The sequence below is a fragment of the Peromyscus californicus genome, unplaced genomic scaffold (genome assembly GCF_007827085.1).
Source record: "Peromyscus californicus insignis strain IS unplaced genomic scaffold, ASM782708v3 Scaffold_14__1_contigs__length_90479793_seg_2, whole genome shotgun sequence".
In the NCBI taxonomy this organism is placed as follows: Eukaryota; Metazoa; Chordata; class Mammalia; order Rodentia; family Cricetidae; genus Peromyscus; species Peromyscus californicus.
Genome location: NW_026294436.1, coordinates 64,841,386 through 64,868,017, shown reverse-complemented (window position 1 = coordinate 64,868,017; position 26,632 = coordinate 64,841,386). Strand labels below are relative to the sequence as shown.

Below are 26,632 nucleotides of genomic sequence, written 5' to 3'. Positions count from 1 at the left end.
GTCCCTGTCGGGGGCGTGTCCGGGGCGTGGGCGGATGGGGTAGTGGGCGGGGCCGGCGCTAGCCTTGGAGAGGCGCTCCGCCCGCGGCGTAAACTCTACCCTGCGCCGCGGCGGAGCAGGTGAGCCGAGGGTGGGCCTGGGTGCGTGTGGCCCGGTACCTGTCACTGATCGCGGGTAGTCAGCCGCATGGAGAGCCCGGATGCAGCGAGGCCCTTCTTGCGCACTCTTCCTGACCGCTGCGGCTGCGGCCCCCTCGGAGTACCCGAGTCCGGGCTCCCGGCTGCGGCCCCGGCAGCGATCGCGGCCTCTTTGGCTGGCGCGGGGGCGAGGAAAAGGCGCCGGGGAGGCGGCAGTGCGGCCGGCCCCGAACTGGGGCTTGGAAGGAGCGTAGGAAGAGGCCCTGGGCCTCTGGCCGCGTCCGGGTGCCCTCAGCGTCCCTTCCTGCCTCGGGAGCCGCAGGCAGGGTGGGCGCGGAGCGAAGTGTTAAAGGGCCAGTGCACGTGGGTCTCACAGCTGTATTGACCGTGAATTTTGGTCCCTGTTACCTAGGACTTGACCTGGGCCATCTGGGCTCTGCCACAGATGTCGAGGGACTGGAAACTCCTTGTGTGAGGAGCGGGGCGCAGGACAGGGCCCAAGGCTGGCTCTGAGGGTGGCGTTCTGTTACCAGTGGTGTTTGAGTGTTTTGTTAAGTCTCTTACAGCAGTGGGGAGACGCCCAGAATCAAGCCTTTGAAACCGAAGGAATTCGAAAGCAAGATCTAGTTGCGACTGAATTTTACGGATGAAGAAACTGCGCCTAGGGCTAAGGATGCAGTTCTATGGTAGAGTGCTTGCCAAGCATGCGTGAGGCCAGGGGAGAACAACTCTCAGAACCAAAAAGTGCAGTTGCCCAAGGTCTCCCTGGGTATGACACAGTAGAGCCAGGCTTACAGCCTGGTGCCTGGGCCTCTACTGCTGTCCAGTAAGTCCTTTGCCAGTTAGTCGAAATGTCTTAGCATCTCTGCTTAGGGATTCGCCTTTAAAGGGATGAGCTGTTTGTTGAAATAACTGCATCCATTTACAGATGGAGGATCGAAATCAGAACAGATGCAGACCAATTTAACTCAATGGATAGCCGTCTCCAGAATAGTCTGTTGGGGACAGAGACTCCAGCATGCAGAATAGATGTACCTGATGTCTATAGAGTCCCTCTGTGGACACCTGAGCCTCCCAGGCCTTCAGCCAAGACTTCTGGCAGTAATTAAAGTTTCTGCATAAGCCGCTCCAGGTGTGTAGGGCTCAGGTTCCCCTTTGGGAGCAGGAGACTCTGTGGAGCCAGGAACAGTATCAGGTCCTGCGTCTTCAGCTGGTGAAGGGGCCAGCATCTGGACTTTAGTCCAGAGGTGGCCATCCAGGTTCGTTCCTTGGCTCCCAGGACGGTGACTAGAATCAGGCTGTCAGGGATGGGGGGCGGGGGGCAGAGGTGCAGGATGGGATGGAAGCTGTGCCGGGTTTGGAGAACTGTATCCTCCTATGTGGACGTGCCCATGCCTGCAGTAGAGAGTGTGCACATTTGTATGTGGAAATAAATGTCCCTACCATAGAGACAGACCAGGATGAGGGATGCTGCCAGAGGCTGCTGCTTGCTCTGTCTGATGGCCTGGAGCAGAGGGTTCTGGCTGTAACCTGTCCGGTGGCCCTTCTGTGGTGGCTCCAAGGCTTGTAGCATACAGTTTGCCATGTGAGCTTCTTGCCAGACTTGGCCTCTCTGGGTTGTTGGTGTAATAAACATGTGACGTGTTAGGAGTTGGGCATCCATGATAAAAAAGCCATTTTGTCCAGTGGTTATCACAGTTATTATAAAAACTTAGTAATGGCGCACGCCTTTAATCCCAGCACTCGGGAGGCAGAGCCAGGCGGATCTCTGTGAGTTCGAGGCCAGCCTGGTCTCCAAAGCGAGTTCCAGGAAAGGCACAAAGCTACAGAGAAACCCTGTCTCGAAAAACCAAAAAAAAAAAAAAAAAAAAAAAACTTAGTAATGGGCCGAAAAGATGGCCCAGCAGTTAACAGTACCCGTCGCATCCCCAGAGGACCCATGTTCAACATGGAGGCTCACAACCGTCTCTAACTCCAGTGCCAGGCCTATTTTGACCTCTGTGGGCACCAGGTGTGCACACATGTGCTGGGCAGACATACATGTGCTTTGCAGACATACATGCAGACAAAATACATGTACACATAAAATATAGTTAATTTTTTAAGAACCTAAGTAATATGATAGCTCATGTCTGTAGTTCCAGTGCATAATCCCTAAGGCAAGAAGCTAGTGAGTTCAAAGCAAGTCTTGGCTGTGTAGTGAGTTCAAAGCAAGCCTGAGCTGTGTAGTGAGTTTCAGGCCAACATAGCTACAAAGTGAGACACTGTCTCAGAAAACAAAGAAAACACACAACAACAATGTAAATCACCAAACAAAACTAAAGGGATACTGTAGCTAAAGTTTTCCTGCCTGGCCCACAGTCAGGATAAATCTCTCTCACCTGCCAGTCCCACAGCCACTCAGACCCGACCAAGTAAACACAGAGACTTATATTGGTTACAAACTGTATGGCCGTGGCAGGCTTCTTGCTAACTGTTCTTACAGCTTAAATTAATCCATTTCCATTAATCTATACCTTGCCACATGGCTCGTGGCTTACCGGCATCTTCACATGCTGTTTGTCATCGTGGCGGCTGGCAGTGTCTCTCTGACTCAGCCTTCCACTTCCCAGCTTTATTCTCCTCCTTGTCCCGCCTACACTTCCTGCCTAGCCAATGGCCAATCAGTGTTTTATTTATTGACTAATTAGCAACACATTTGCCATACAGAACATCCCATAGCAGGATACTGAAACAGTTAGTATGACTCTTTTAAAGCCAAGGAACTTTCTGGGGTTCTGGGGCCTTGAGGCAGGGAGATGGGGGGCACAGTAGCCCAGCTGTGTGGCTCCACTGCCTGTCAGCACAGGCTTTGGACATTGCTCCACGTATCGTCTGTACCTTTGGGGTTGTCCACAGGCTTACCATAGTCACCTCTTACCTGTGTCTACACTGCTACCCAGAACATTTCTGGGAGGTCTTCATTAACAAGCCTGAGAACCTGGGAGAAAACAAATTTGTTTTGTATTTTGAGACAAGGTCTTGCTGTGTAGCCCTGATTGGTTTGGTACTCTTTATGTAGCCAAGGCTGGCCTTAAACTAATGGCAGGATCCCTGCCTCAGCTTCTTTCTCCCAGTGCGTTTGGTTCTAGACAAGTGCCGTTGCCTTGGTTTGCCTTTGTTTTTCACCCTAAAGAAACCAAAATGCAAGTGGACATGGTGGCGCATGCCTTTAGTCCCAGCACTCGAGAGGCAGAGGCAGGTGGACCTCTGAGTTCGAGTAAACCAGAAGGCCTGTGATCTCAGCACTTGAAGGTAGAGAGGCAGGCAGACCCAGGGTTTAATGTTGTCCTGGCTGTAATAGTGAGTTCCCGGCTGTAACAGTGAGTTCCCGGCTGTAACAGTGAGTTCCCGGCTGTAACAGTGAGTTCCCGGCTGTAACAGTGAGTTCCCGGCTGTAATAGTGAGTTCCCGGCTGTAATAGTGAGTTCCCGGCTGTAACAGTGAGTTCCCGGCTGTAATAGTGAGTTCCCGGCTGTAACAGTGAGTTCCCGGCTGTAATAGTGAGTTCCCGGCTGTAATAGTGAGTTCTCCCACTAGAAAACCAAAGCTGAAACAAAGGGGATGGAGAGAGAGGAGACCGCCAAAGCTTCGTGTGTGTGTGTGTGTGTGTGTGTGTGTGTGTGTATGTGTGTAAGTCGGTCACATGGTATTTCTACAAAAACCTCTGTGGCTATTTTTCAGCTGTTGCTTTGAGGTTAGATGCTGCTCAGCTGGGACCCTGCAGAGAGCAGATGTTTCTGCCACTGTTCCCATCTGTCTTGGGACCGTGGCCCCTGGGGAGTGGTGCTCAGTCCACATGTAGTCTACCCAGGCTTAGGGATGGCATCACTGAACACTGGAGAGAGTGATTCCAAGTCAGTCCTCAGGAAAGAAGAGGCATGCGCTGGGGAGACAACTGTAGCGCCTGTGCATTGATGGAGGGAGCAGCTCCCTTGTTTTCTGCATCTTTCCCTTTTTTCTTTTCTTTCTTTCTTTCTTTTTTTTTTTTTTTTTTTTTTTTTTTGAGACATGGTTTCTCTGTGGAATAGCCCTTGCTGTCCTGGAACTTGTTTCTGTAGCCCAGGCTGGCTTCGAACTCACAGAGATCCGCCTGCCTCTGCCTCCCGAGTGCGGGGATTAAAAACCTGCGCCACCACTGCCCGGCTGGTTTGGTTTATCTTTGCAGATGAAGGAAATCTAAAGACTTCCCACCTTCCTGTTATACCTTAGCCAGAAACTTCCCCGTGTTTTTAAAAATAAAAGTAATGCATACTTATTCTAAAAAACATAAGTCTTGACAAAAAAAGACATCCCTTCGCCCTCAGCTCAGGAATAACTGCTCTAGGTGCCTGCAGGTGGGATCTGCTGGGAGATCTTCTGGTTATTGGAGGTGAGAAGGTATCACTTTTTTTTTACTTTCTGGACCTGAGCTGAGTAGTTTTGCTGTACCAGAAGCCCAAAGCCACAGGCCCACCTGACCCTGGGTTTTGTTGTTAAGCTGAAGAAAGTAAAACTGTTTGTTTATTTGTTTTTAATGTAATTTGTGCCTCAGGTGTTTGAAAGTAAAACCGTTTTTTTTTTTTTGTTTGTTTGTTTTTAATGTAAATTGTATCTCAGGTGTTTGTTTTAGTAACAGAAGACTACCTGACACATCTTGGAAAACCAGATTTGATAGGTGCGGCCAGTCAATGAAAATGTCTTTATTTCTTTGACTAGTCCCATGGCAGGACACTTTCCCGCTTGTCTTTTGAACTGACCCAGAGAAGCAGTACCCCATTTCCTTCCCTCATTGCCATGTGTTGTCAAGTCCAGCTCTGAGCCTCACAGACCTGCAGGAGTGGGAAATGGGGGCATGTAAGAGAGACTTCATTGAGGATTGTAAGCTGGCACCATCTGGGAGTGGGCAGGGCATTTCTAGATATATCCTTGTCCATGGCAGGCAGGTGCTGTCTTAATCCACAAGCGAGCGTGCTCCCGAAGAGCCTGAGGGTGTGGATGGCGTTGGCTGTCTGGCCTCTGTGTGCAAGAACCTGTTAGGGCTGGTTGGACAGGGAATGGCATTCTGCAGGCAGTTTAGAGACCTGTTATCTGTGGTCCTCATGTACTCTTTTAGTCTCCCTTCACCCCCAGCTACCTGGGCTTCGGTTTCCTGAACTATGAAACAGGGCACCAGCGGATGGCACTTAAGGTACTCAGCCCAGCTTTAACGTCATCCTATGGACGAGCTCTTTCCTTTGACAGAATGTTCCCATTGTCCGGCTGAGGCTGGATGGAAACAGGATCTCCCTGGTGCCTGGCCTTTGTACATGTTTCTGGTGGCTTAGCAGTTCCCTAGCTTCCTAAGGAGGGCACTGGTTGCCTTCAGTCAGCCCCTCTCAGTGTCCCCTCCTGTTTCCATGGTAACTCCCATTTATTGAACATCCACCCTGGCTAGACACTTTACACCCCTAATCTTACAAGGCAACCTATTCCGTTGTCTACAGAGGAGGAAATCGCTCCCGTCACCTTGCATGGTCAGGAGCTGTCCAGGATATATGGTTCATGTCACATACGTCTCCCACCACTGGTGGCTGTGTTTCATTTAAAGAAAAACTATTGCAGTTTTTACTTGAGGGTGGTGTGCTAGAGACACTCTCCCTGTCTCTTTCCCCCAGTGCCCCTTCCTCCAGGCCACTTCAGGAAATGAGGAAAATTGCCCCAACCCAGGTACTTCAAGAGAAAAAGGCAATGGCACCAACTCCAGAGGCTAAGACAAGGACCCCAGGATGAGGCCCCACTTGAGGGTCTGGCACTCTAACTCCAGTTCTGCCTGAGATCTCCCAGAATCCAAGAGAACCATTCAGCAAGTACCAGGCAGACCAGCCAAATACATGGTCAGGTGGGAATGGATAGAGGTAGGGCTGGAATCTGAGATGTCCCGGGGTGTTGCTGGATTGGGGGGAAACCCTTCCCTAATGTAGAGGAAGACTGGGACTTTCCAGGGGTCATGGGGATTCTGGGAAGTAGCCATGTGACCACAGAAGGTGACCTTTTGAAAGCCAAGGACATTGCTCTGTTGGCCCATTGGGAAGGGGTCAGGGAATCCTAGCCTCTCTGCGGCCCTCCATGTAGTTTCCAGTCCACATTTGGAGCATTGTTTTCCACGAGGCGCTGGAATTTTCTGTGACATTTTAAAAGCTCTTTCCTACCAGGGCCACTGAGTTTAAACATTAGGGCAAACCTTTGCTTCCCTTCTCTGAGAAGCAGGTTGAGGGAATTGGGTCACCTGGTTTCCATGATAATTGCAGAATGGGTCAGACTCCCTGAGTTCAGCTAATCAACATTTTGATTCCAGTCAGTGAGTCAGTAAAAACCGGCAGAGTGCTTAATCCCTCCGCCACAGTGCAGGCCAGGCTTCCAGAACAGTCTGTGCCTGCACTCACCCCACTGTTTCCGGTCAGCCCCTCTGTTTTCCTGGGGACGCCAGAGCTGTGGAGCTGGCTGAGCATGCGTGTGTCAGCACTGGCAGGAGCCCTGCCGCATCCCCACCTGTGCTGAATCAGGCCCCCCAGGAGCTCTCTGCAGCCCTCTGATGTGGTTGCAGATCCAGCGCGGTTGTTTATCTGCACATTTGAGTGGTGGTTTGTTTTCCCTCTGAGAATTTCGGTGCCATTAGGCTTCAGAACAGAGACGCCTGGCTGACCCTGCCTTCAGGGACCCAAAGGGGCGCCGGAGAAGCCGCTGTTGTCATTCAGGACTTTGGAGAAAATGCCAGTGGCTTCCTGGGTTCTCATCTCTTTCCCCAGGCCAAGCCGGTGATTCAGGAAGGAGAGGAAACCCTATGTGTCGATGTCTCTTATTCCCTTTACAAACCAGTAGCTTGTCAGGTACTGCGGGCAGGCATTTCATCCCAGGACCCCAGAAGCAGAAAGCAGAGCTTTGTGAGTTCCAGGCTTGCTTGGTTTACACAATCTAGTTCCAGGCCAACCAGAGCTATACTGTGAGATCTTATCTCAAAAGAAAAAAAGCAGTAGGTTGAAGATGCAACCCATCTTGATTATTTAAAAACAACAAAAATGCTGGAGATGTAACTCTGTAAAGTCTTGGCTAGTGTGCAAGCCCTGGGCTCTATCCCCAGCACAGCATGAACTGGGTGTAGTGGTGCATGCCTGTGATCCAAGCCCTTGGGAGGTGGAGGCAGGAGGATCAGAAGTTCAGGGTCATCCTTAGCTACATAGTTAAGATAGAAGCCAACCAGGATACATGAGTCTGTCTGAAAATAAAGTGGAGAAATGTCGAAAAAGACAGAGGGAAAATTTTCTACAATCAGGCTGCTCTAAAGATAATGACCTTTAATGTTTTGTAATAGTTTTACCAGTCTTCCATTCGTGTGTGTGTGTGTGTGTGTGTGTGTGTGTGTGTGTGTGTGTGTGTGTGTGTGTAAGTTCAGGTGATTAGGAGAACATTACATCCTGTTAAATTTAACTTCATACTTTAATTACTAAGTACTGTTTGAAGTAAGGCTTTAGTGGTCCTGTAATAGTCCCCATCAGAGGAACAGGCAGTGGGTCCTCTCCCTCATACAGGCTCAGGAGGATCTGTCCTCAGTTGGATGGATTCTCAAAGTCATGACGAATACCAAGTCCTGTGGAAACCGTGTTTTGTTTTCTGAACATACACACTTGTGATAGTTTAATTTATAAATTGGACACAACAAAAGATTAATAAGAACAAACCAGCAATTAGAACAATATACTATAGTGAAAACTGAAAAGTTTTTGCACCCCCATAAGCCTCTCCGCTGATGCAGCAATTCAAATCAAACCGAATTAGAGAAAGCCCCAGTTTAATGGGTAGAGCATTCCTGGGTGATTCTCTAGCGCCCCCCCCCCCCCCAAGAGAGGAGACAGGATGAGAGACCAAAAAAAACACATGTCTGTTTTCTGGGGTGCAGTTTAAATACCCTATGGGAGTGGTCTTGAGCATCTCTGGGGGAGGAGCCTTGTTTGGCCAGACTTTCTGAGGGGCAGGGTCTGGGCAGAGAGGTGGGGCTTCCACCAGAACATTCCAGATTCTTTGGGTCTATGGATGCCAGGGCTGAGGTAGAGCTCCCACCAGAACAAAAACTACCTAAAATGTATGAGTTGATTACTCTGGAATTTTCCATTTCATGTTTTTGGGCCTCAGTTGACCACTGATAACTGTAACCACAGGAAGTAGAATTACAGATGGGGGGGGGGAGTTCCTGTGCCAGTGAAGAGAGTCAGAAATTTCAGTCGTTTTTACTTTTATGATAGCAAATAACTACAGCACATGTTTTTGTATGAATTTATTTTTCTTAGATAAAATACCAAGAAGTAGCATTTCCGGATCAAAAGGTCTGAGGCTTTGCGTAGCTTTGAGGTTTTCCTGTTTTCAGTGCTATACATATAGTTTAAACATGCGCGCGTGCACATACACACACACACACACACACACACATACACACATACACATATACGCACACACACCAGCATCTGACACCCAGATCTTCCAGCCCTCCTTTGGTGTTATTTGGAGATTTTGCTAGTCTGAGAGTGTTTTTTTTTGTTTGTTTTTTTTTTGTTTTTTTTGTTTTTTTTCCTGTGTTCTGTGTGACCAGGTCCTTTTTTCAGGACAAAGAGCTGTGCAGTTTTTTGTGTTTTTTGTTTTTTTTCTTTTTTGGTTTTTCCAGACAGGGTTTCTCTGTGTAGCTTTGGCCTTTCCTGGAACTCACTCTGTAGCCCAGGCTGGCCTCAAACTCACAGAGATCCACCTGGCTCTGCCTCACAAGTGCTGGGATTAAAGGCGTGCGCCTTCTGTGCCAGTGGGGTTCTACAGCTGTGTTTCCATTCTCAGTGTCTGGTAGAACCCGAGAGGCAACTTCTGGGGACCCTGGGCTTCTTCACTTTGCAAATCCTATGAAGACAGAGGGTACCTTTGTAGTAGGCCCAATCAGAGAGGCAAACAAATGCACTGTATCATCTCTGTAATGGCAGATTGGGGGGAGTCCTTGTGGGAATTACCCAGGCCACAGCCAGGATGGCTGGCTTCAGAAGAGCAGCCACAGGCCCTGCCTTGGTGGAAGGACCCTGTCTAATCATTTGAAGGTCACATAAATTCTAAGAGTGACCTATCTGGAGACAGGCTTTCATCGAAGAACAGGACTGCTCCTACCTCAGTAGCACAAAGCTCAACTCTGAGGTGATGTTGTTGGTAGTGGCAGTGTCCATCCAGACATGTGCATGGTCACATCCTCTCAGAGGTTGTTCCTGGACCCAAAATACGGGGACTCGGAGTTGTACTGGATCCCACTGTGTCAGAATACATTGAGAACCATACAGAAATTCTGGGGCAGTGCAGACTCCCTCCCCCAATGCCTCTGTGTGGGTACATCCAGGGGTCATGTCCCCCTACTGGCTGGGTGGCTCCTGGGACTTAGCTGCCATTTTTGAACTTAAGACTCTAATCTACATGTACCCCATACTCAGGAACCACTAGATGGTGTCTCATTTTCAACCCGCAGACACAGGGTTTTTGGAACACATTCAGTTTTCCTTAATAACATCCTGTTTCCTCACTTTGGTCCAGCCTAGCCAGTGTCTTGGGTTCTATCCTCTGTTCTGTCCCCCATATAAGCCCCTCCTATCAGCTATGTCTTCCCTTTAGGCTCCCTCCCCCATCGGGCCACTTCCCCCCATCAGGACACCTTCCCCCATCAGGATACTTCCTCCTGGCCTCTATGCTTCCCCTCACAGTCACCAGCTAGAGGGAACACTGTCAATACCCAGCTTTCCTTGAGATGACATGGGCCTCCTTGGCGTGGCCGTAGTCTGACCTGCCCACTGTCCCACTGGCAAGAACTTGCCTCCAGCATGAGTCCCCTCTAGGAAACATGAAATCTCTGCTTCTGAGGTACAATCCCTTCATCATCTTGATGGTATGTCATTTGTCATATTAGATGATTTGTTTTGTTTTGTTTATGGGACGTGGGTGCTTCTTATTCAAGGTGGAAGCCCCAGAACCAAGCACAGTAGGTGATCCACAGATGTTTATGGATCGAACAAACTCTGACAGTTCGGAGTGGCCCGGACAATTTCCGGTTGGACATTTTTCTCCATGTGATAGGAGTCTACTCCAGCCAGTCTCAAACGAGGATGCTGTGGCCTCTCACTGGCTTTGGAGACATGTATGTCTAGGATGTTTGTTAGAGAGGCAAGACCTGTGCCTGGTGTTCAAGCCACCCTGCCGTCCCCTAGACCCCCACTGCCTTCACCTGTCAGGAAGGTGGAATGAGGTCCCTGTGCTTCTTTTCCAGGTGCTACTGAGGCAGGATCATGCTCACATTCATGGCCTCTGACAGTGAGGAAGAGGTGTGCAACGAGCGGACATCCTTGATGTCAGCCGAGAGCCCCACGTCACGCTCCTGCCAGGAGGGCAGGCCAGGCCCGGAGGATGGAGAGAACACTGCCCAGTGGGTAGGTCCCACCAGCAATTGTTGGCCTTAAAACAGGGCCGTTGTGGAAAAACAAAAACAAAAAACAAAAACAAAACCCAGGGCCCTGAGGTTCTTCCTATGTCTTTTTTAAATGAGGTTCCTATGTCATTTTGATTTTTAATTATGTGTATTATTGTGTGGAGGTGTATGCATGTGAGCTCATGTATCCATGGAGACCAGAAGGAGGCATCATAACCCCTGGAGCTGGAGAAATAGTTGTGAGCTTCCTGACTCGGGGGCTAGCAACTGAACTCAGGTCTTCTACATCTAACTGCTGAGCCATCTCTCCAACCCCGCCTGTGTCTTATGGGTTACCGAATTTGGAGCTGAGATGTTTCCCGAAGACTTTTGTGCTGAACCTTGGTCCCCCGTGTGCTATGATTGGGAGGCAGCAGAACTTTAAGGACTGTAGCCTGGTGGAGAGCTTCAGGTCATTGGAAGGGGTGGAGCTTGACTGTGGGGTCCCACTGCCTCCCCTTTCTGTGTCCTGACGATGAGGGGACCAGCTCGCACCTCTCCGTGGTTTCTGCCACGGTATGGTTATCACAGGCACAAGGCAACAGGGTCAGTCCATCACAGACTGAGACCTCTTGACCCTTTCCTTTATAAGCTGAATTATCTCAGGTGTTTCTTATAGAGAGAGAAAGCTGACTAACCTGTGGATGAAACCAGGCATTCTTCCATTCAGGAAGAGCAAGTAAACATAGAAATTGGCCAAAGTGGTGTCTACTGGCCGTGATACAACTGCATCTTCCATGTGTAAGGGCTTTGTACACAATTATGGTATACAGTAGGCCGGCTGACACATCCCCCTTCCCCTCCCACCCCTCACCTACCTTTCAAATGCAGGCCGCTGTCTCCCGGTACTATGAGTTTGGGTGCTTGGGACAGGCCAATGACACAAACATTAAGCTGATAAGAACGAAAGCTACTGAAAGGATTTGGGTAGGTAGCCGGACAGGGTAACCACAAGCTGAGTTGGCCTGAGTCAGGCTTGACCTGTGTGCTGGGAAAGGTAACCACACTGTGACCCTTACTGCTGCAGCCTCAGGCCAGGACAGCGGTAGGGTCAGCTCGTTGACTTGGCTGTCTCCCTCCTGGTCAGGCGAACCGCATCTGAGGTTGCCTGGATCTCAATCCATTTTATTCCTTGTAGGAATTTAAAACCTTTCCAGGCCCAGAGGCCTTTTTTCTCTCCAGCCACCCTTAATCCTTTGCCTTGTTCTCATCAAGCCTAGCCTCTGAGCCTTAGTGGGTTCTCACAGTTCAAGGTCATACTACCAACTGGTTCTCCATGTTTCTTCTCTTATCTCCTGGGTGTGTGTGCCTTTTAGTTACTTCCTTTCCTGTCTACTGGATTTTTTTTCCTCCTTGGTCTCAAGTGAACAGGTAACTTGGAGCGCTCCATGCCGAGAACTGGTACTGAAGGAGCCCTGTGTCTTGGTGCTCGGAGAAAGTCCCCTCCATGCTGGTTCTTCCAGTTAGCCAATCAAAATGTCTGGTCTCAGTTTCCCTTCTCCTACCCATGTCCAATGTGGCCGTGTTGGTTAGCGGCCTTAGTTCCTATCCTTGGGAAGCACAAGGGTCTCTGATGTGCCCTTCTGTGGCTATGCAGGCTAGCTCTAAACCTTCTCCACCACTGTCCTAAGCCTTTTATATGTCCGGAGATCCAAATCGGAGCTCACACTCCTCATGTCTAGAAAGCAGCATTTGACCTTCTCAGTTCTACTTCCAAAAGCCCCTGCAGGTTGCCGTGGGGGCCTCTGGGGCCCTCACTATGTGTTTTCCCACAGAGGAGCCAGGACAGTGAGGAAGATGGGGAGGAAGACCCAGACCGCTACGCCTGCAGTGGGGTTCCTGGGCGTCCGCCGGGCCTGGAGGAAGAGTTGACCCTCAAGTACGGGGCGAAGCATGTGATCATGCTGTTTGTGCCTGTCACGCTGTGTATGATTGTAGTGGTGGCCACCATCAAGTCCGTGCGCTTCTACACAGAGAAGAATGGGCAGCTGTGAGTTGGGGGCCGGGTTGGCATTGGGAGGTTGGGGTGGTGATTGATAGGCTCCCTTAGCTACTGTGCCTGTAGCTCTGTGCTGGTGGCCATGGAGACCAGTGACAAAGACTCTGGGCTCACACCCTGACTCATTGCCTCCTGTCATGTGACTTGTCTGGGCATATGTCTGACCTGTGTGCCTCCATTTCCTTGTTTGTTTCTCGGGTTTAATTATGAGGCTACCTGGAGAATTAAGTGGGCTAATCACATGAAAGGTCCCGCAGTGTTCACTGAAGGCTAAGTTGAATCTGAATACAGAGCACTGAGCACTGAGTGTATCAGTGCACTGAGCTCCATGTACCAAGTACCTGGTCCTGGCCCACTGTGTCTCAAACACCATGTGACCCCAGGTGAGTCACGTCCTGTCTGGGTCTCTGCTCCCTTAGATGTGAGGTGACAGAGTTGGACCAGATGATTTCTTAGCACGCTTCCAGCAGATGAGGGAGACTTCTCAGGCCCTTCTATTACTTTAATAAATATAACAGAGAACTGAGCGCTCCCTAACCTCAGCCCTTTCCTCTCCCCTCCCTGGCTCTTCACTGCTGAGCACATCCTCAACATCTTTGCCATTAGAGACTTACTGTTCCCTTTGGATTTGAAACCTTTTTCTTTTTTAGAAAAGAGGAGGTAGGAAAGTTTCCACTCCTAGGAGGCTGGTAGCCTGTGGGGGACTCATAGTAATAGAGATGGAAGGCTTTGAGAGGGCGGGGCCAGCATGCTCCTGACAGTCGGAGCTGGGAAGAGCAGGCAGGATGCCTGTGAATCGGTTCCAGAGTAGGGGCGGGCAGTACCTGTGGCAGCAGTTGGGGGAGCAGGGGGTTTGGGAGTGTGAGGCTGCAGAACATCGATGGAATGTATTGTCGGGGTTCTCGAGAGGATCAGAAACCAAATATGAAAAAGGATCTATTAAATCGGCTTATCCAATAAAGTAGTGTAAAGGGATATATTAGATTGGCGTATACAACAGTAGGTAGTCCAACAATGGCTGTTTGCACATTAAAGAGGCAGAGAACCCCATAGCCGCTTAGTCCACAAGGCTGGATAACTCAGCAGTCCCAATCTGTTGCTGAATGCCTGGAAGATTCCCAGAGAGTCTTTAGTGCACATTGGAGGACTGAGGTTCTGCTGTCAGTGAAGGGTCCCAGCAGCAGCAGCAGCAGCAGCAGCAGCAGCAGCAACAGCAGCAGCAGCAGGGTGGATGCTCTCACTGGCAAGGAACAACAAAGGCAGGCAGGCAAAGAGCACTGTTTCCTTTAACCTCTTTCTACCTAGGCTGCCCACCCTGGGGAGGGTTAATCTTGCCCAGAAACGCCCTCATAGACCCACCCAGAGGCATGCTACTTAGTGGATTCCAGATCCACTCACAGTGACAATCAAAATTAATCATCATGTGGAGAAGCAGGCAGCCAGTCTTGTCGGTAGGTGCACGAGCTGAGGGCCTGGAAGTGGGAAAGTCCAGTGGAGGAGCCAGGTCTCAATGGGGTACCACCTGTCCTTGCTGCCAGGATGGTTCCAGTTATCAGAGTGCTACAAGTCACTGGCCCTAGAGGCAGAGGCCACTCATATGGATAGCAATGGTCCCATCAGGGCCCAGCCAGTGCTAGGTTCTAACTGAGGCTCTTCCGGTGACCTCTTCAGCATCTACACGCCCTTCACTGAGGACACGCCCTCGGTGGGCCAGCGTCTCCTCAACTCTGTGCTGAACACCCTCATCATGATCAGCGTCATCGTGGTCATGACCATCTTCCTAGTGGTACTCTACAAGTATAGATGTTACAAGGTGAGGTCCGTGGCCCTCTGCCCCGCCCCCTGCCCTGCCCCTCTGTCCCGCCCCCTGCCCTGCTCCTCTGCCCCGCCCCCTGCCCTGCCCCTCTGCCCCGCCCCATCTGCCCCGCCCCTTGTCCTGCCCCTCTGCCTCTCTGCCCTGCCCCTGTCCTGCCCCTCTGTCCCGCCCCCTGCCCTGCCCCTCTGCCCCGCCCCCTGTCCTGCCCCCTCTGCCCCGCCCCCTCCACCCCACCCCTGCTGTGTGATGTGGATGGAGCCGCCACCACATGGCAACTGTCTAAACCCTACCCAGGTTCCTTCCTTCTGCAGAGTAGGTTGCCTTTTCGTGCTCTCTGACACCGTGGGAAGTTGACCTAAAGCTGACTTTTAAACGGCATGCCCCCCACCCCACCCACTGTCTTCTGAGCGCTCCATGGCAGCGTTCCTGACACTCTTCTCCTGCTCTGCAGTTAATTTTATTTCTTCTGAAGTTCTGTTTTAGTTTGCCTCACCCCGAGACTTTCTCTAGGCTTATTTTTATCTTTCCATCTCCCTTAAGATAGAGATGCTCATGTGCTGTGTGAAGGTCTCCTGACTCTGAGAACCCTTTGGGTTACATTCTTCTGTAGACCTTGAGCCTCCCCGTGGAGTGCTGGAAGAGTCACATCCTATGTGATCCCAGTTATAGACAGCATCATCCCCAGTGATGTCACACTCCCCACCCTAGCATCCCCAAATGGGGATTCAATTTTGGACCTTGCACACACTAGTCAAATGTTAAACCGCTGAGCTGTACCCTCAACACTTCTGGGTTGGAATCGGAGCAGGTGTCTGATGTGGTCTGGAGTCAGCTTTCTCCTTTTATCATGTGGGTTCCAGGGATTAAACTCAGGTCCCCAGGCTTGGCAGCAATTGCCTTTACCCTTTATCTCTCCTGCCCACTTTCCATATATAATTTTGTAGACAAACTCCTCAGCTTCACCAGTTAACTGGAACTGTAACTGGTGTTACAGACCTGTGCTCCTAGGTCTAACTGTGCCACCAACTTTTCGACACTGGATTTAGCCTCTAGGCTTTGAAACCCTCAAGACTAACAGGAAGTTGAGCTAGGCATTACCTATTCAAAACTGCAGCCCCAGGCATAGCATGGCCCTTGGTGTTCTGGCAGCTATGTTTATGGAGCAGAAGGAGAAGAGGAAGCCATGGTGAGAGAGGGAACCAGCCATTGGCTCCGCTGGGTGATAGGGGTTGACCCATAGGAGGGGCGTCAGGAAATGTTCCAGGAACCGAAGCTTAGCTCATCAGTGACAACTGCCCATGTGGACGAGGTAGGGCTTCTGTCTGTACTAAAGAGGAAGGAGGGGCGGATGTGGTCAGAGTGTAGGGGAGGGTTGTTTAGACAAAGAAAACATGACAACAAAGTAGAAATAGCATGGGGAGTGACCCTGCTGGGGTCAGTATGTGTCCCATGGCCAGCCCCATAGAAGTGGCTTGACCATGGGAAGTTCCAAGATGACATAGCCTAGACACGTCATGGTTGGGGTGAGGACTGTGAGTAGGTTCCAGAGGCCACACCTTCCCTTCCTGTAAGACTGGGTGCGCAGCCCAGCGTGGCCCTTCCTCCGGGTAGACTGGGTCAGACTGGGCTGAGCTGGTGACCAAGGTTAGTCCTTAGAAGTGAAGAGAAGCTGGGAGGAAGTGTCACATCTTACCCTTGATGGCTGAGTCTTGCCCTTGACCCCTCCATGCCCAGCCTGGGAAGGAAGGACAGCTCTCCTGAGGGCCTGTCTGGAGCTCCTGAGTGGGAAGCGACTTTCCTTCTGTCAAGCCCCTCAGGAGGCTTGCCCTGGTCACTCATTCTAAACAGCAGCCAGTGAGTCCCCTGACTCTGTCTGGATTAGCCTTCATCTTACCTACTAAATATCGCCTATTTTTGTGATGTCTTCCAGCCGGAACTTTGAAGGCTCTCTTCGGGGAGTTAGAGTGCTATCTGGAAGTAATGACTACCAGCATTGTGGGAGCCCACAGAGGTTTCCTAGTGAGATCTGAGCTTGCTTTACCTAGCAGGGCTGCCTAAGGGGATGGGTTGACCATGTGCATGCGTGGTTACCAGGTGTTTGGAAGGGTCTGCACTTGGCTGTGTTAGGGGGGAGGTCTTTTGCTCCACCCCTTGGCATTCCTTTAAAAAACCCTTTAGAAGACACAGAAGGGGCTATTGGGAATTGACTCAGGTCCTCCTGAAGCTATCCTGTGTTTCTGTCTTTCTTCTCAGCTAGGCCTATCATTCTATCTACAAATTCCTTATTCCTCTCTCCTCTTCATAGGAACCCTGTAAAAGTGGGGGCTGGTCACCCACACAGCATATTCTTTGCCCATGATGAGTGTGCAGATGTGGGCCAGCCCTGGTTGGGGGTCAGCAGACTCTTAGGACTCTCATCTCCCCCAGACACTTGTAGGTGACTAGGGAGAACCCCCTAAGGGGCCTGGCCCTCCTTTCCTGTAATAGGCACAAAGTAGGCTAATTGAGAAGCATGTCTAGGCTCTGGTTCATGGTTTTGGAGATACTGCACAAATTTGTTACCAGAGTTAGCACTGGAACCTGTGCCTCTGGCAGCCCTAAGAAGCTAGACTTGGCTGCTTGTTATCCATAAGCCAGTTTTAAAGAGTCAAATCAATAGTAAAATAGCAGAAAAGGGAGATTTATTCAGTGTGGCCGTATTGGGAAGTGGGACAAAGATCCAGTGGCCCTCCAAATCCATTGGCTGTAGACGGAAGTTTCTGTCCCCCAGCAACTCCCAAATACTCAGCAGCTATTTCCCAAATAATTGACTCAGAGGCTTAATATTGCTTATAAATGCTCTGCCGGGAGCTCAAGCTTATACTAACTAGCTCTTACATTTAAATTAACCCATGATTCTTGTCTATCTCTAGCCACGTGGCTTGGTACCTTTTCTCAGTACAGCATTCTCATTTTGCTTCCTCTGCGTCTGGCTGGTGACTCCTGACTAGGTCCTTCTTCCCAGTATCCTTAGTTTGGTCCTCCACCTAACTTCCTGCCCAGCTACTGGCCTGCCAGCTTTTTATTAACCAATGAGAGTAATACATGTTCCCACTGTAGAAAAGGATTGTTCCACAGCAACTGACTCCCCATCAGGTCTATCTTCCAGTCCTAACATGAGGGTATGTGTAGTCAAACAGCCTTAGTCAAGACCAGGTCCTGCCCATCATTATCTGGGCTTCTCTTATCCTGATGCTCTGTCAGAAGTATGTGAAGTCTCTTTCCTGGAGACCAGTTCCTCTGGCCAGTGCCAAGCTTCATTGTTTTCCTCTTGAAAGCATGAAATTCCTAGGGAAATTTTAATTCCTTGGGGTCCAACTCTCCTCCCAACCCCCAAAACGGTTTCTCTGTGTAGTCCTGGCTGTCCTGGAACTCACTATGTAGACCAGGCTGGCCTCGAACTTGGAGATCCACCTATCTCTCCCTCCCGAGTGCTGGGATTAAAGGTGTGTACCACCACCACCCAGCGCTAATGGCGATCTTGTTTCTATTGTCCAGTTCATCCATGGCTGGCTGATTATGTCGTCCCTCATGCTCCTGTTCCTGTTCACCTACATCTACCTCGGGTGAGTGCTGGCTGCTGAGCAGCCGCTCCCTATGGCACAGCTACATAAGAGGGACCTGGGCGGGGAAAGGTGGTCCCCCTCAGTGTCAGCTGCTCCAGGGGCTCAGGCCTCCAGGCTTTGACACAGGCGTGGGCTCCGTGGTAGGTAGGTCACAGGATTCTTTCTGACTCCTGATTTAAAACGAGCAAAGGACGCATGGTAAAGCCTTCTCAGGACACTTAGCAGGTGGAAACCTCTCAAAGTGACGTTCTGTTTGGGGAGAGGGGTGGGCTAAGCCTGGGTCCTTCCTAGTTTATCTGCCCCCTTGCCCTTTGATTTTGGATATCAGCCTAACCCAGAGGCTCAAAGAGAAACACTTTTTCAAGGACCTCATCTTTGCACAGGGCTTTCCAGGTGCGTCCATTGCGTGGCTGTGTGACCCATGTATCAGCTATTGGTTCACCCCCCACCACATTCTGGAAAATGCTGAGTGGTTAGGAGTGGGGCCCATGGAGATGGAGGATGGGAATGTTGAAAATAAAGAATTGGGACTTAATGGCTGAGAGCAGAGGATGTCAAACAACCTAGGGGGTGGCACCCTCCCCACCCCCACCCCGAGTATTCCATGCTCTGCTTCACCTTGGGACTGCAGAGAAGTACTCAAGACCTACAACGTGGCCATGGACTACCCCACACTCTTCCTGGCCATCTGGAACTTCGGAGCTGTGGGCATGGTGTGCATCCATTGGAAGGGGCCGCTGATGCTGCAGCAGGCTTACCTCATCGTGATCAGTGCACTCATGGCCCTGGTGTTCATCAAGTACCTGCCGGAGTGGTCTGCCTGGGTCATCTTGGGTGCCATCTCTGTGTATGGTAGGTAGCTGGGGCCTGGTGTGAAACTTGGCTGAATCCGCCTCAATGGTGGAGTGGTGTCTCAGTTACCCTTGCATTGCTGTGACCAGAATAATTGACAGAAACAGTGTAAGGGAAGAAAGATTTATTTTGACTCACAGTGTCGGAGGGTGTCAGTCCATCACAGGAGGGAAGGCAAGGGGGCGTGGCCCACTAGGAGCAAGTGACAGAGGTTTCTTGTAGTGGCCCAGGAAACAGGGAACTTATGGGGGCTAGGGGCTGGGTCTAACCTTAAAAGGCCACCCCTAGTGATCTGCATCCCTTAGCTAGTGGCCACCTCCTGAAGAGTCCAAAGCCTCCTAAAATTGTGTCACCAGCTAGAGATGAAGCATTCAAAACACGAGCCTCCAGTGGACATTTCACATTCAAATGATAACAGGTGGGAAGGCACTCGGGACATTTCACCTTCTGTCCTGAGAAGGCCTTCCCACAGACTCTCCTTTGTGATACTTGAGGCACACACCCCAAAGTGACCACTCTTCCTGCCCGCAACTGCCAATATGCTCTTCAAGTGTGGATGTGCAAGAGCGAGCCATGATTCCTCAGGATGAGTCTGAGTGGTTGTTTAAGTAGCACCAGTTCCATACCTGTGCTACAACGCCCGTTTTAAGGGTGGACATTTGGGGACGCAGGGAAGCAGAACTTCCAAGACCATCTTGTGGGTCTGGCACCTTGCTCTCCTACTTCGTAGTTACCTGCTTTGGCTCCAGCCGGTGCTTTGGCTAGATTGGTGGGCTTGGGACACCAGGCCAGTAGCAAGGTGTGCCCTGGAGCTCACTTAGGTTCCTGGTGACCGAGGGGTGGTTCCTCTTCATACTGCTTGGGAATAAAGGTCTCCTTTAATATGACAAGGATATCTCTGTTTTCCCAGATCTTGTGGCTGTGCTCTGCCCCAAGGGGCCACTGAGGATGCTGGTGGAAACTGCCCAGGAGAGAAATGAGCCCATATTTCCTGCCCTGATATACTCATGTGAGTGGTTCCATGCCTCTGCTAGACCAGGGGGGTCAGCAGGTAGCCTTTGGTAGAGACATGGTAGTTGGCCATGGTTTTGCTAGTTGACAGGATATGTGCTCCATCTCAACCAAAGGCGAGGATCAAGTCATGATAACACTATGAGGGTCACCACCTACAGGAGGGTTCTACTTCCAGAGACCCTGGTGGGCTGGACCTTGCCCAGGAAGAAGGTTTGGAAATCAGGGTCGGAAGGGGGTTCCTAGGGGGATGTGGACAGTCCTGTGGCCATATTCTGTCTACTATCTGGCAGTCTGCACTGTATAGGCCACATCCCCACAAACCTGCAGCATTTAGAGCCTTGTAACCACCAGAGTCCTATGGGCTTTGGGGGACAGGGGCCCAGTTTCTCTCTGGGGTTCTTGGACAGCAGCTTAGCAGTGGGAGTTGGTCATCTCTGAAGGGAAGACACAGGGATTGCCTCCAGCCTTGGGGTCGTGTTAGAGGGATGTGGTTTATATATGTATTTAACAGACGTTACCACTTTATGTTGAGTCCTTACTTACTGGTAGACCCTGTGTACAACCTAGAGGTCTTGCAGGAGGCAAGATTATGGCTCACAGAGTTCTCTCCCTGTGGTGACAGTGGCCGCTCTCTGTTGACAGTGGGTCTTTGTAAGTATAGAGACTGTGATTCCAGGTTCTGATGCCTCGGGTACCCAGGAAACCATCTGCAGACGTGGGTAATCATAATGAATGAGGAATCAAGCTTAGAGCGGAGAATTGGCAGCAGCATGCCCCTTGGCTGGAAAGCACATCCCAGGATGCTCTAAGGATGAGGGATGGACAGTTCTGGTCAGTCCGAGTGTCTGAGGCCGTGCATTCCCTTGTGTGTGAAAGAGGATTCATTCTTGGGTGGACATAAACTAGGGAAGTAGACAAGTGTAAGCCAGGAGGTAGCACATGCTGTTAAAGACCAGAGGAGGGCAAGGGGCCAAAGACTTCAGGGCCAGGGGGAGGCTGTTTTGCTAAAGGTGACCAGGGAGCCTTCATTCACAGGTCTCACTTGGCCAGAGACCTGACTTAGATAGGGGTTAGCACTAGGTAGAAATCTGAAGGCCAGTACTTGGAGTAAGGGGGACAGCAGCGGATTTAAAGAGCCTGAGGTCGACCTGGGCTAGGTGTGCTCAGGGAGCACCTAGAGTCTGTGGCTAGAGCAGATGGGAGGAGAGAACGGTAGAAGGGTCCTGACAGTGTGATCTCTGCAGACCATGGTGTGACACTCTGGCCCTTCTTCTTGAAGGAGAGGTAAGCCCCCGAAAGCTTTGGGTCAACCCTTTCACAGGATCACCCTGCCCACTAAGGGGAGAGTAAAATGTGCAAGGACGGTAGTCCAGTCCAGAGCCAGTGTGAAGGCCAAGAAACAACCCACGAAGGGCAAGCGGGGTTTGTATGGGGGAGCAGTAGCTTGCTAGGGTTGTAAGTTAAGGTTAATGGCAGTGCTTTGTGTCCAGACGACAGGGAAGACCCACTGCCTTTTGCAGAGATGGGCAGGCTGGGAGGGCAGGTGGTGGGGGTGTTGAGTCTGTGGAGTGTGAACATCTCACTGGGGAGGTGGAAACACGGAGTAATAAACTCCCAGGGGAGCTAAGTTCAGTTCAGTCAGTACCATGAGACCCAGCAGTTTCCATGGTGCCCCTGTACCCGAGAGGATGAAGCTCGGGGACTAAACAAGTGTTGGGACATTGTGTCCATGTCAGCATCATTTGTAGTAGCTCAGAGCTAGCAGTATCCAGGTGTCCAGAGGATGAATGGATGACCAAAGTGTGGGATTCCCATGCAGTGCTTTTCCTTTACAAAAGGAGGTGCTGACCGAGGTGGTGATGTGGATGAACCTCAGGACACTGGGATAAGTGAACTAAACCAGTGACAGAAGGTCAGGCACTGTATGATTACATGTGCTATCAGTAGGTGAAATTAAAGACGTAAAATCGAGTGGGTGGCAAATACAGGTGCTGTGGAGACCCACAGAGGTTTCCTAGTGAGAACTTACTCAGGGTCTGAGAATCTGAGCTTGCTTTACCCAGCAGGGCTGCATAAGGGGATGATTTGACTACGGGCATGGTGGTTACCAGGTGTTTGGAGGGTCTACACTTGGCTGTGCAGTGTGCTTTGATCTTGTAGGGGGAGGTCTTTTGCCCCACCCCTTGGCATTGTTATAAAAAGTCCTTTTGAATAAATGGAAAAGGCCATTGGGTATTGATCTAGGTCCTCCCAAAGCTATCCTGTGTTTCTGTCTTTCTCCTCTTTACTATCTTTCTGTTTAATACTTTCTTATCCCTCTCTCCTCCTCATAGGAACCCTTGAAAAGGTGGGAGCTGGCCTCCTACAAGAGGCCTGTTGTAGGGAGCAGGGGCTGTTTAGTGGGTACAGTTTCCATCTGAATACACAGAGAGCCACTGAGCTGCAGACATTGCATTTTAAAATGTTTATTTTATGTGTACAGGTATGTCTGTATGAGCATCTGAACATAATATGCACCCCATGTACACAGAGGCCAGAAGGCAGGCAGGCATCAGCTCCCTCAGGGCTGAAGTCAGCGGCATTTACAAGACCTCTAGCTTTGTTAAGGGCCCTGGAGTTATTGTGAGCTCTGCTTCTCATGACTGTGCAGCAGGTGCTCCTGACCACGGAACCAGCTCTTCAGCCTCAGGACTGAACTTTTAAAAATTGTTTTTAGAAAGCTTTGTCTTTATTATGTATATGAGTGTTTGGCCTACATGGCGATCTGTGCGTCACATGCATGCAGTACCCATGAGGCCAGAAGAGGGCATTGGATTCCCCTCAGAACTGCAGTTACAGACACTTGGGAGCCACCATGTGGGTGCTGGGAAATGAACCCAGGACCTTTGCAAGAGCAATGTGTGTTTTTAACCACCGAGCCATCTCTCCAGCCCTTCATGGTTGCATTTTTATGTTGTATTAAAAAAAAAAAAAAAGACGATTAGGTTCCAGCTGCGATGGCAAGAATCATGACAGACAGGCTTTCCGAAGGTTACTTCTGTTGTTGGACAGAGTATTGGTTGAGGACGGGCAGCCGAAACTGCAACCAAAGGTGGCATTATGCGTTCAGAAAAATCTCACGGAAGAGTTTGCAAGCAACAGCACTATGGGTCTCTAAAGGAAAGGGTGGAGGGATTCAGCCAGTCAGTGTGAAAGTCGGAGACAAGTTTATCTCCCAGACCATGGAGGCAGGAAAGTTGTTCTAGACAACAAGAATTATTTCTAATTTGGAGGTGGTGACATTCTTGGAAAGTCTGTGGACTGAAATCACTGTTGAAATGACGCCACAAGAAGCCGCCTATCCCACTGACGTTCTGAACTACTTCATCATGTAAATCATTTCCACGCCTCCCTTTTTGTGATAAACGGAAACCTAAAAAATAAGATAAAAGACTATTTTTAAAAAGACACAGTCCACCATGCTGTTCACTGATCCCTCTTCTTGTTGCTGTTGTTATTTGAGAGGAGGGAAAAAAGACAAAGGAGAAATACCCATGCCCACCCAGCCAGTGACCCTGGACTCCTGCCCCCATGGCCTCTATCGGCCAAGCATGAGCACCCCTGCAGGATGGAGGGGCTGTGCCGGCTTTCTGGGGACTCGGACTGGCTCCACTTCCTCCGGGCCAGGAGCAGCTCCTGTGAGTACTACCTGAGGTGTGTCCCTTTGCTCTTTCTGCAGCTGCCATGGTGTGGACCGTGGGCATGGCGAAGCTGGATCCCTCCTCTCAAGGAACACTGCAGCTCCCCTATGACCCAGAGATGGGTGAGTATAGGGCTCAAGCCTTGTCTCAGGGGAGATCCTCTCCTGCGCCCCGCTTGGCCTGGCCCCTCTGTGGGTTAAGGTTCAGAATGGCAGTCACTGTTATCTGATAGCCAGACGTTGACACCTGTCCTAGACGGTGACAGTTGGACTGTCCATCCTATGCCCAGTTTTTCGCCTCAGTTCTCCTGGATATTGCTGGTGGTGGGGAGCCCTGAGGTGGGAGGGTACTGGGGAATCTTCTGGATTTTTGTACCTTCTGACCAGCCTTCGTCTCTCCCTGCCATTCCCCACGGTGTGTGATGGCGGTGGTCCTTCCTTCTTGGATGCTCAGAAGAAGACTCCTATGACAGTTTTGGGGAGCCCTCATACCCTGAAGCCTTTGAAGCCCCCCTTCCTGGCTACCCAGGGGAAGAGCTGGAAGAAGAGGAGGAAAGTAAGGTGCCCGAGTTCAGATGGCATGCTTCACGGGACAGCAGGGTGGGGGCCTCCTGGAGTCCCCTGTCATCGTATTATCCATGTTCTGGAGGGTGGTGACATTAAATTTGTTTAAAAATCCCTGTGGTCAGATTCCATGCTAAACCGCACAGCGGCCTGCAGCCCCGGCAGGAAGCGATTGTCTCTTTCTCCTTTCTCGAACTACGTGGCTCACCTAAATTCCAGGCTTCTGCCTAGGCTGCCAGTCACTCAGTCCTTGTCCCCGCCCCCATCTTTTCCTAGGTAGTTCATCCTGTACCCAGGCTGCCCCGGTGCTCCTGAGGGGTACATTCATCTTGCCCCTTGACCCATTTGCTGGGTCCCTTGGCTAGTGTCCTAGCCCTTCACTTCCGGTTTTTTGTTTTGTTTTTGCCTGCTTCCTGCTGAGGTTTCCCATCAGTAGGACTGGACAAGGACTGCTTTCTTTTCTCCATATAGGGGGCGTAAAGCTTGGCCTGGGAGACTTCATCTTCTACAGCGTCCTGGTGGGCAAGGCGGCGGCCGCCGGCAATGGAGACTGGAACACCACCCTGGCCTGCTTTATCGCCATCCTCATTGTGAGTGGGCTGCGTGGTGCAGGGGGACCGCATAGGGCATTTGTGGCGGCTGTCTTCCCTCTTAGGGGCAAGGGCGGTGAGGGGAGAGGTGCCTCGCCCAGAGTGTGGTCTCCAGGACATGCTCCCTTCTGAGAGAGCACCCGGGGAGGGACAAGAGGCTTCCGTCTCCCTGGCCACATGTACCTCACTGCTGGGCTCTGGATGAAAGCTTCGGGGCCTGGTCCCTGAGTTCCTGGATTGCAAATTGTCTGAGAGTTATGGGAGACAGAATAGCCAAAGGCTTTTACCAGCCAGAGAGGTGTGTGAAAGGACTCCCCTCCCATTCCACAGCTACATGTTCTCTGTGCCACCAGGACCCCATAGAAGACTGAATCCTGGGTTCTCCAACCTCAGCAATAGTGTAATCTGGAGGCTCTGATGGCTGGTACTCAAGCTGGGGGACATATCCTGCAATGCCATCCCAGAGAATGCTTCCTTTTAGATGTTGGGAGAGTCTCTGAGAGGGCTGTCATTCAGTGCTTGGAAGAGCTTGTTTGTGCCCACATGGGATAACAGACCCTGGGCTCCTCCCATACCATACTGTCTGACTTGGGACTTGTTGTCCCATGGGCAGGGCAGGCACTTTGGTGCCTTGTCCTTACCCTGGACACCAAGGATGGAGGTAGAAAGGGCCACCGCCATGCTTGCCTCCAAAGGGCTGGATTACATGGCATCTATGATTTCCTTGGTGTCTTCTGCTTAGCACCTCAGTAGGATTTCACTTTAGCCCATCTGGGTCTCTTGTAAATGCATGTTCCTTGGAGAGACACTCTTACCATCCTGTGTGACTGCTGTCCCCAGATGGAGAAGCAACATGGCCTGGCCAGGTCTGTGTCCGCACTTAGCCAACACACAGGTGTCCTGATTGAGGGAGATGTGTGAGAGAGGAGCCTGCCATGTGCACTTTGAGGGGCTCTTGCGTGTCTGTGGCAGTTCAGGCTAGTCTGAGGGGTTGCACCACCCACCACGGTAGAGCAACCGCTTTTCCTCACCTTGATGTCCTGCAGGGTTTGTGTCTGACTCTCCTGCTGCTCGCCGTGTTCAAGAAGGCCCTGCCCGCCCTCCCCATCTCCATCACCTTCGGGCTCATCTTCTACTTCTCCACAGACAACCTGGTGCGTCCTTTCATGGACACTCTGGCTTCTCACCAGCTTTACATCTGACGGGAGACAGCACGGCTCTGAGGGCCGTAGGAAGCTTCCCTGGATGCAGGTGTATAGTGTGACACTCTAGTGCCATATATTTTTTAAAAGACAACTTTTCTTTCCTTACAAAAAAAAAGAAAAAAGAATTAAAAAAGTGTCGTGTTTACTCGTGACGAGGAAGCAGAAGCTGCTCTTCGGTGCTAACCGTCTTGTCACCAGACTGTGGCGTCCCTGCTGGAGCATCTGTGGCACCAGCTGGATGCTCCGCAGAGTTTATCTTCAGAGATGAGGTCACATGCGTGGAGCAGGTCTGTTATCCTCCAGGGTCGAACGGAAGGAACGTGCATCAGCGGGGACCAGGAGGCGTGGTCAGGAAGGACACTAAGTGCCATCACCCTGACCAGAGGAGAAAAGCCAGTTTGCAGTCATGAATGTCCCCAGTGCTTTGTGATGTCTCTGTCACTTTAGTACCTTTAGACGCTGAGTCCTGTCTTATTACAGCAGTGACTGCTGGGAAGTGGCTTACTATCAATACCAATAAATAGATGCTCCTGTTGGAATGTTAGTGTTTGGTCCCTTTGTTAACATTGTCCCCTCCCTGCTTCCCAGGGCTTTCCTGAGGTGATGTGCACGGTGTATGGGGGAGGGAGGGACTTAA

The 26,632-nt window shown here is 50.9% G+C and overlaps 1 protein-coding gene across 3 annotated transcripts; it reads left to right on the top strand.

Moving 5' to 3' along the window:
- The first annotated feature begins 38 nt into the window (after positions 1 to 38).
- Positions 39 to 26,534, top strand: Psen2 (presenilin 2). Of its 3 annotated transcripts, none has more exons than XM_052737795.1 (11): positions 39 to 119; positions 10,474 to 10,633; positions 12,447 to 12,550; positions 14,342 to 14,483; positions 18,024 to 18,091; positions 18,723 to 18,943; positions 19,854 to 19,952; positions 23,676 to 23,759; positions 24,091 to 24,192; positions 24,672 to 24,790; positions 25,837 to 26,534. In XM_052737795.1, exons 2-11 carry the CDS (start codon positions 10,493 to 10,495, stop codon positions 25,990 to 25,992), a joined length of 1,236 nt encoding a protein of 411 aa, XP_052593755.1. In that variant the 5' UTR covers positions 39 to 119; positions 10,474 to 10,492; the 3' UTR covers positions 25,993 to 26,534. The 3 variants fall into 3 exon arrangements, with proteins under 3 accessions (XP_052593755.1, XP_052593754.1, XP_052593757.1); XM_052737794.1 differs by having other exon boundaries at positions 40 to 119; positions 12,447 to 12,661; XM_052737797.1 differs by lacking the exon at positions 25,837 to 26,534 and having other exon boundaries at positions 40 to 119; positions 12,447 to 12,661; positions 24,091 to 24,197; positions 24,672 to 24,785.
- Positions 26,535 to 26,632: the final 98 nt, after the last annotated feature.